The 10,182-nt window shown below is 41.5% G+C and overlaps 1 protein-coding gene across 1 annotated transcript in view; it reads left to right on the plus strand.

Annotated features, from left to right (window-relative positions):
* Positions 1–7,034, plus strand: part of HSD11B2 (hydroxysteroid 11-beta dehydrogenase 2) — a 462,059-nt gene extending 455,025 nt beyond the window's left edge. The window contains exon 5 of the mRNA XM_069217606.1: positions 1,510–7,034. Within this exon, the coding sequence (XP_069073707.1) occupies positions 1,510–1,868 (359 nt within the window). The 3' untranslated portion in view covers positions 1,869–7,034. The remainder of the gene's footprint in view (positions 1–1,509) is intronic.
* Positions 7,035–10,182: the final 3,148 nt, after the last annotated feature.

Here is a 10,182-nt window from a genome sequence, read left to right on the forward strand (position 1 = left end):
CCTTTGTACAGAGGGCAAAAAAATAGGACGTGTTCAGCAGTTTCCTTGCATAAGTGACAATTTATGCATTTGTCCGATGGGGAACTGTTAGTCGACCAACCAGCCGTGTAGCTATTGACCGCCAATGTCCCGTACCTGAGCTGGAGTAATAGAGAGCGAGCACGGGCTGGTATGGGTAGATCCAGGGAGCTTTCAGGGAAGGGAACGTGTTTGACCAGCAGGAATTCTGCTGTCAGCCGACCTGACCCATTTGGACCGAGAGATTCCTCGTTGATTTTTGCCCAATAATGTTCTTTGATCAGGCGTTTAGCACTTCCAGGAATCATCTCGGGGTTCTCCCAGTACTGGGATAGACTCAATTTGGCCCATGCCGCTTTCATCTCCCTAAGCCACCGTACTTTTTCCCATCCGTGATGAGGTGGTAATAGTTCTTTGACTGCTGCCCTGTAGGGTTCAAGTTCATCTGTTTTCCATAGTCTGACCCAATACAGGAGTGGTCTTAGATATGCTATGTCTTTGATACTATTTAAGCCCAGGTCCAGTCTGAGGGGGAGCATTGCAGTTGTTGCACTATGTACATTAATTATTTGTAAATATGGGTCTTAGAGTCAAGATCTGAAAGGTCATTGCCATGCTAATTAAGCATCGTGAAATCTGAGCAACATCAAAATGTTTACTTTTATAATATATAGACGTGGTTCATGTTTCATAAAATTAAGGGTCTAATTTAAAAGCCCCTAGCGCCACCGGTGGGGCTATGCCCTGCACCTTATTTAGAAGGTGGCGTTATGCCACTTTTGTGGCTAAACGCCACCTTGTAAATATGGCCCCTTCACACGCAGACCTTTGCGTGAAATGGGCCACAGCAACACCCATTGTATTTTGACGCTGCCTCAGATTTAAGGGATTTCGTAAACCTGAGGTCGCGCCAAAATCTAACGTCACACCAGGGGTGGCGTTAGCAAGGTGCAACAAGGAGGAATACTTTTATTCCTCCTCGTTTTTTTGCTTTTTCTCTGCATAGAAAGAGTAAAATGCCAGACATGATTGTTTATGTCCCTTCCTGCATATAAACAATGATTTCAAAATGACGCTTTGGCACTTCTGTGTGTGCTGCATTCTGCAGCACAGACAGAACTGCCAAAGCGCCATTAGTGTTTGTTTATGTGCAGGAAGAGACACCTTCCCACACATAAACAAACCCCTCAACGCAGACATCCTTGCACGATGGTGCAAGGATGCCTGCGTTGGCGCTAGGCAGCTCAATTTAGCAGCAGCGCAGGGGACAACACAGGGGTGCGACGCATTTAATTGAATACGGCGCATCCCTGTGTTGTGAAAATGATGGAGCGCGGCACTGCCAATTTTGGAGCAGCGTGGCGCTCCGTCATTTTCTTGCCATATAAAAAAAAAAAACTTAAAATAAAAAACTATTGAAAAGGTATATAAACTGCCATGCTCAGCTATCATGTTTATTCCTGCTCAACCATGCTTGTAATTTGTTTCTAGGTCGATCCTATGACTACACTTCTTGGGAGTATCAGCACAAGTATCAACTGGCCAACCTGACAGAGGAGCTGCTGCAGGACTACGGTGAAGAGTACCTCTCCGAAACAATGAGGCTCTTTCTTGACTACGGTCGCACAGCCTGTGAGGACCTGAGCCCAGTGGTGGACAGCATCACTGATGCAGTGATTGCAGAGCACCCCAAAACCAAGTACCTTTCTGGGAGGGGATTAGGGCTCATGTACTTCATCGGGGGCTACATGCCATTTTCTGTCAGCGACAGCTTTTTCCGGGCAGTGTTCTTGAACAATAGAGTCCTTCCCAGAGCTTTGCAAAAACAGCACTGCAGCACAGATGAGTGAGCCAGCTGTTCCGACTGCAGACATTCTGATATCTTCAGAGCCAGGGATCTCTCTTCAGGGGTACTTGTTACTCGTTTCTTATGTGGCGGTCCAAACTTTGTATCAATTCCCAAAGAGCACCTTCTGATGATTTTGCATCAATTTATTTTTGTGAACTGAGTGGATCAACATAAGCAGCCAGTAGAAGTTCAGGCAACTGCTGCTTAACTGCTTTCGGTATTTATATGGTCTCAGAAAAACAGAGTCTGCACCTCAACCGACACCTCAACAGCACTAGCATTACAATTCATTATTTTTTCATATTGCGCATTGGTTGAGATTCTGCAGTGGTTCTTCTTCTTCTTCTGGGTCACTGGTAGAACATTGCGTAGGTCCGAGCAAGTGGGAGAAGGTTGAGCACGACGGCCATTAGAGCATCATTCAGCCACACTCACCTTGCATTCTACAAGTGCGAAGATCGAAGTTGGCCAAAGAGCTGTAGCTCATTGCTAGTCTGTCTAAATGAATATGTTACATATTTTTAATCAAAATTAACGCAGGTGTTCTGTTTATTTCTAAGCACTCCAACAATTTTAATTTAGGTACACAAAGATAAAATCAACTGCCCATAATCATACAAATTTGTCAAGTGGAGAGAAATTGGGTCAGGAATCGCCTGTTAAATTAATGTAGCAACTAGACCACATCCCCTGTGCTTCAAAATACTAATGCCACATGCCAATAATGCAAACAGCCACCCTCGCTGAACAATGTCAGAGAAGAAGAGCTTTCAGGACCCCACCAAGCTTCAGAGTGTGCCCACTTCCATATTCAGGGTATCATCCAGACCCTACCCTTGCCTTTCCAATAATCGTTTTTTCATTCATTTGCTTTATTTTTTAAGTAAGGACACTTCTTTGTCCATCTCCTCTACAGCCAACAGGAAACCCACAGTGAATGTGTGGGGGAAGGTATAGTGTTTTGTCCATATATCTGGTTTCACCATACTTTGGTCTTCTATGTGGTGAGTAAGAGGTGCATGTGGTGGCTGTTGCCACACTGCTTTGAGTGAACACTTTCTACCTCTTTTGATGGGAGCAGCTTGTGATACAGTTTAGGCAAGGAGGTGCAGATTAACCATTTATCCGGGGTCATGCTGTACGAAAGCCAGGAAGGTGAAAGTGACAATATGTACACAATCGCAGAACTGCTAACCCTTGACTATTGTACAGATCATGAATTGAACGTCAAAAAAGGCAGCTTGAGAGGAGGGAAACATAAAGGAGGAATGCAAGATATTGAATTTAGAAAGTCATTGCAATCACTAGTCAACTCAAATTGCTTGCAGACCCAAAACATATTGTAAAGGACTGAATAGATTTCAAGGTCACATTCCACTCCACATCCACATAGTTTATTTGCTTGTCATTTAAATCAAAACAGTGAAATCCAGTCTAGCACGAGAGCGTTCATAGAGAAAGAGAAAGGAAAAGACTGAAGAAGGGCATAGGATAGGGACAGAGGAAATTCCCGGAAAAGGGAAGAGAATGAAACAGAGAGAAAGTTCTTTGGGACATAGATCAGATGATAAAGACCATTGCCAAGTCTGGAGTGTGAGATAGCAGAAAGGACAAAATGGCTTCAAAAACATCAAACTCTCATTTCCTGCTCATTCACATTCAGTCTGGCTTTAGGCCTCGTTACAGGACAAAGATTGTCCCACTGAGGGTTTATCATTGAGTTGCATCACTTTTGTACCACGCAATGGGGCACAAGAGCAATGCAACTCAAGGCAGAATGGCCTTCCTGGCTTGATAAATCTAGAGTAATGCAACACAAATCTAGAGTAACACAATGTAGCACAAACCCTGGGTGTTCCCTTGCATCCACCCATGGATTTTGGCGCATTCTCAGATTTACTATTACTGGTAGTCTTGGGAATGCAGCAAAATTCTACACCTCTCCAGGTGTGGCGTAACTCGGAGAATATCTTTATTTCTACTTATTACCTGCTCCTTCTATGTGTGCTGCATTCAGCATTCTGCCTCGAGGGATTGTTTTTATGCTGGAAAGGACATCAACCTGCATATAAACAATCCTACTTCCTGCATAAAAACAATCCTTTGAGGCATATTCCTCTTTCTATGTGTCAATTCTACTTACAACACAGGCACCCTTGCACCATGGAACAAGGGTGCCTTCGTTGGCGCTAAGCAGCACATATTGTGCCAGTGCTGGTAAATGACAGGAATGCCCCAAACAATATTAAGTATGGCACATTCCTGTCCTTTCCCTATCATGCCTTGCAACAAGGTGGCTTGCTGCGCTGTATGATTTTATATTAAATATGCCCCTTAGTTTTTAGGATGATTCCCTTAAAAACATTGATCATGGAGCTGCCACGCTACAGATCCTACTGGAAATCTTTGCTGCCTCTGAATGGTCGACCACTAGATATAATTGAGCCAGTTGTCCTCCTTCATGGGGAATAAAAAGAGAACTCAAGAATAGTTTTGATCCTTTCAGGAATATCGTGTTCAATGGATCATGATGGAATCTTCTATATCTAAGATTATTGTTAGGCATCTCACAGCTTGCCACTTTTTCTGACTCTTTTTATTATCTATTTGTTTCCTTGTTTTTATCTATTTAAATATACTGAAGTCTCTGCACAGCCCCACAAATATGATAGTCAAGTTTTAATTCATATCCTCATCAAGAGATTAAAAAATAGCCTTGTCTAATATCCAAATATGGATTATTATAACTCCTTACAGCTCATAGATTCTGAAACAGAGTTTATCATTTTTTGAGCCAAAGACTAAGATATGGTTGCGCATCTTATAAACCCCAAACTTGTGCTTTTATGGTTAATTAGAGCAAATTATATAGCATACTTAACCGTGACTTCTGACTCCGAAGCTCCATGGTCTCCTCAAATTGGAGCAGTAGTTAGCATTTGTTTCTCTTAATTAATCGAACTAAAACCTATTCCACCTCTTATTATCAAATTCTAATGGAAGCCCTGGAATCTGTGTGTCTATTAATTCCCATCTGGAATAGAACAATTATTTTGATAGAAGTTTCCTTAAAAAAACACATTTTGAGTTTGGAAAGAGCTCAAACTTTGACTTTTTGTGTAGGTAAAGAGCTGAATTGAAAACATCACCAGATACGAGGGCCATGTTCTGTCTCCGTATGGCACATTGCATACAATTTTATTCTCACATAAATGCCTTCAACCACCTGGCCATTAAATAGCTAATTTTTAACTTGACACCTAGACAAATTTCAGGGCCCAGCACAGCTCCAGCCAAGCCCCCTTAAACATTCTGCATTTGAATCTTAGGCCCATATTTATGGGCTGTTGAGGCAGGGCAGCGCAGCAAAGTGACTTGCTGCGCTCCCTGCGTCAAAAGCCGTTGAAGTCATCTTGCTGCACTTCCCTGCCCTGCATCAAAGAGAAAGGACAGAAATGTGGCACATCTACAGCATACAGTGCATTCCTGTCCTTTCCCACGACGCTAGTGCCATTTTGGCAGCACAGCGCCAAAGCAAGCAGCCTTGCACCATGGTGCATGGGTGTCTGCATTGTAGGCAGGACTGTTTTGGTGCAAAAAGGGGCACCATCGGGCACAAAAACAATCCTTGGAGGTTTTTACCTCCTTATCTGTGTGCTGCAAATATTTCTCCTTGTTACGCCTTTCCTGGGAAGCTGCAAGGTTTTGGCACATCCCCAGATTTACAAGGTCTTGTCATTCTGGGGTTGCATTAAAATCCAGTGGTATTGCATGGGAACACCCGCTGAAATGCCCATTAAAGGCCTTCCTTGGCAGAGTTAGGCAATGCAGCAATTTGCGCTGCCTTGCCTTACTCCATATCTATTAGGTGACTCAAAGCCATTGCATCACAAAAGGTGAAGCAACAGTGGCTCAAGGGGCTCATCAATGTGCCCCTTTGTGTGAAGGGTTGTCAGCCCTTTTCGGGAAATGGTCCTAAAACCTAGAACACCCTTACTCTAGAACTAAGACTCTCATCCTTGATGATGTCCAGAGGAAAACTTAAGACCATCCTCCTTGGCTAGGTAGCACATGTAGATCTGCACAGGAAGGGACTTTCTGCAGGTGTTGGTGCTAGAAGTGTAGTTAGCAGTCTGGAAATGTTTTGGAAGGGAAAAGGATAAAGAAAAATACATGAATGGTTATGAGAAAGGGGACACTGTGCAAAAAAAGGAAGGGTTAAAAGGAATGGACAGCCCCCAAGGACAAAAAGAACAAGGTATAGTGAAAGGACTGGAAGAGGGGGTAGACAGGAGTAGAGAGGAAGCTTTCCAGTAGACAAAAAGATAGGGCTAGAGGAAACATTTTGGAAGGGGTACACACGGAGACAAAGGAAAGGGCTTGAAATGGCAGGCTTGATGAATAAGACGTTTATAAGGAAAACTAGAAATAGATAATACCACTGGGACAGACTGGAACAGGAGTCCAAAGGGACAGGAAGATTTGCACTAGTGCCCCTTAAAGGTTAAGACCATGTGGCCTCTGCATATCAGAGTCATATTCAATTTTACTCCATATGCAGTATCAGTATCATCAGATTGTCTTATTTTAAAGTGTGTGAGAGTAAGGTTGTGTTGTGATGTTTGTGAATGCATTCTTTGTTCACCAACAAATAGTTAAAGACATTCTTCAGAGTGTAAAATGAGACCTGAATGAGGGTGAGGTGATAAAAAGTACACCAGCTACATTTACTAAGAAATTGTGGCAAATTTTTGCCCTGAAACACTCCAGATACCAGGGCTCAACAGTGATCCCAGGCCATCCCAGCCCAGCTCCTGTGCTGGGTTTTCAATTCAGCTAATATACAATTCCACTTCCAGCTGACCTGGTGTGGGTTGGTGTGGGGCAGTATGTGGTCCTCGCTGTGCACTGGTTACTGTAAATCTGATTAATGGGCAGGCCTAGGAAAAGGGTGGTAAGCACCACTTTCAGAGTAAAAATCAAGATAGGCATTCACCACATTGTTTATGTGTAAAAGGAGAAAATTGGGGTTATGTTGAAATTAAATCATTTACTGCACTGAATTCAGAATTTCTCAACAGCAACAAAATAGTGAGAAATGTCAAAGAGGGAGTAAAATAGTGCGCACACTCACCCATTACTAAAACTTGTTTTTAGTTTTACTTGTTCAAATTAAAAGTTGTATTTTTGTGTGTGTGTGTGTGTGTATATATATATATATATATATATATATATATATATAATATATGTAGACATACACACATATGTATATGTAGATACACACACACATGTATGTGTGTGTGTGTGTGTATATATATATATATATATATATACACATATATATATATATATATGCGCAAAACAGAAGAGAGAACTCTTGGTAGTTCCCAAGTTTAGGTGGAGAGCAGATCCAGTAAGGAGTACCCTGCAACACTCTAGATGTGCTCACCTCAAATGTATGATTTTCTAGCAAACATTTTAAGCATAGGATTGGCACAGTGCCATCCACACCGAGTTAGAAAGTGACAAAATCTTTTGCCATTTGTACAGCAAACTCTTTAAGCATAGGATTAACCCAATGCCATACTTGTTAAGTTTTATTAGTATTACAGTTTTGGATTGGTAAAATACCATCCAAGTCAACCTGGAATGAGTCAAAGCGACCCCTGACACATATTTCAATGTCATTACATCTCTTCAGAGAGGTTTAGCTTTGTCCAGACACAAGGGAGTACCTAGTGTAAGTCAAAACAAAACCCTTTCAAGGTTAGAGTGATGCACAAATTATGCAAAACAGAACAGAGAACTCTGGGTAATTCCCAAGTTTAGGCGGAGAGCATCTCCAGTAAGGAGCACCCTGCAACACCAGCGTCACTCTAGATTTGCTCACTTCAAATGATATATAACATAGTCAATCCTCAATGGATTTCAAGCCTCAACAGGTTCTTCTTCAGGAGGTAAACAATCCCTTTAATATTGTTGTTATCTTAATATACCTTGGGTATATTCAATGTTAAAAAAAATTATATATAACCCAATATTGTAGCACTTTTGGTGTTAACCCTACCTGAACCATGACTTTTTACATGCTGACTGTGCTACCAAATCAACCTCCTAATGCTTGTTGGCATTACAGACCCTTTTCCTTCCCAAGATTCAAAAAGCAACAGTAACTCTAACAAGAAGGCTAGACCTCCAGTAGAAGAACCTGTTGAGGTTCGAAATGCATGTCGCATTGAACCATGATATATACAATCTCAAATTCAAACTAGTGAAACCAATTTTAACAAACAAGAAATGTGCTAAGAAAATTTTAATACTAGAGATCCATGAAAATTCAATGAAAGAGTAATGAATGTTGAATTAATATTGCAAAATAAATCAAGGTCTGAACAAACCTACTCAAAACTGTTTTAAAGTAACGTTTAAGATAATGAATACATGTATCAGCTGGTATGGAATGCATTCAAGCAGGAAGCTTGTTGTATGGAAGATTGATCTCATGGCCAGAAGGCTACATCGTGCCACAAGATAAAAAGCAAGAATTAATAATTCATGAACTTGGCTTTTTGGACTGAGTCCGTCAGACTCATATATATTTATATATATATACTTTACACTTCACAAAGTAGCAGACATCACTGTAGAATCTAAATTTGAAAAAGAAATAAACACATCTGATTTGGTGCTGTAGCTTTTTCTCCCTTCATACGTTTGACAGACCTGAAGCTTCTAATTGTCTGGCTACAACACAGAAAGATCAGAGGTGCTGCCCTTACAATAACCGCAAGCTCGGTCTCATGTCCTAAAGTAGTTTAAAAAAAAGGAACCATGAGAAGCCAGGAGTAGCATTCCCTGGCTCAGGTCAGGTTGGAGGAGAAGGGGCCCTCCATTAGGTTAAAACTAAAAGCAAAATACACATTTTACTACTGGGTTTGCAGACTCAGAGAAAGGGTTCCTGAACCCCAGAAAGGTTCCAATCCCCACAAACCAGGCTCTTGAACTCCTGTTGGACTCATTTCGGTTTTGCAAACACTGATTCACAGACTGCAAACCCGTACAAACTCATGGGCCCTTGTTTGGCCTCCTGCTGGGTTTGAAGCCTGCAGGTAGGTCCAACGGCCCCAAAATCTGTTTGCATTAGTGAGCGCACTACTTGTATTTCCTGCACAATTTTCTAACACACCTTCCCTTAAAGTCTGAGTATTCAGATAGACATTTCATCATAGCACAAGATTCCCAAGGACTATTGATCCAAGCACAATTTTCTGGGTGTGTATTTTGTTTCTTCCATGGTATTCCGGAGGGCATTTTTATTGAGGAATAGGCCTCTAGGTATTTCCTCTGGGTGCATTGATTTTATAGCCATTTGCTTTGAAGCATAGTATTGAAAATATGTTATCAAAGGTCAGTACTCAGAAGGGCATTATTTTTCGCAGCATAGTTCACCATAACAGTTATTGCTCTAAGAAATCATACAAATTAGAGATTATGTGCTGCAACTTTCTGTGTAAGCATGTGTTATTGGGTACCATATTATTGGCACAGTATGATGTGGCCATAAAGTCATGTATGACTCCATAGCCAATAGCCCAACTCCTTTTGTTGAAAAATGTCCGAACCATGAATCGAGGGTCCGCAGACCAGGGCTGTCAAAAGGAAGTAAAAGGTAGAGGGGAAGGTGGGGCATCTTCTGCTATCAGCAAAATATATTCATAGATTTCTAAAGGAAAGGAAATCTTCTGTCTGCATTAATAATGAGGCAGCATTTGTGGCTATACTACTTGACGGGGTCAGATGCCATGATTTCGTATTTTGCACAACAACATTTATTTTAATACTGATGGGCAGATTTGCTGACATTTTGTGCCAAGTTTGCGTTACAGAAGTGACACAAACCAGCTAAAAATGTTTATTTTTAATTTGTTTCTAGCACTAATAAAGTTGCCTGAAAGTATTGCAAAGCAGCGCCAAGTTTGTCTTGTCATAGTATTTTGCACTGGAAGACTACCCATCCAGTCCAAAACATATGCTGGCCTCAAGCAGACACCTATACACTATGGTCCAAAGGTGCATTCTTGGTGCTTGGCAGCGTGATTGTACACCAGCGCTAGGGAGAGAGCAAGACATCTCTATACCTTAGTAGATATAAGCCCAGATCTAAGAGGGCCTAGCACCATTCTAACGATACATTAGCGTCATTTTTTTTACGCTAATGTGGTGTTAGAAGACCAAAAATGCTGCGCCTGATTTACAATAGCATTGTCCCACTTTGTAAACTCTTGCACCACATTATGCCTGTGCTTGGCATAATG

This window comes from Pleurodeles waltl, chromosome 12 (genome assembly GCF_031143425.1).
Source record: "Pleurodeles waltl isolate 20211129_DDA chromosome 12, aPleWal1.hap1.20221129, whole genome shotgun sequence".
In the NCBI taxonomy this organism is placed as follows: domain Eukaryota; kingdom Metazoa; phylum Chordata; class Amphibia; order Caudata; family Salamandridae; genus Pleurodeles; species Pleurodeles waltl.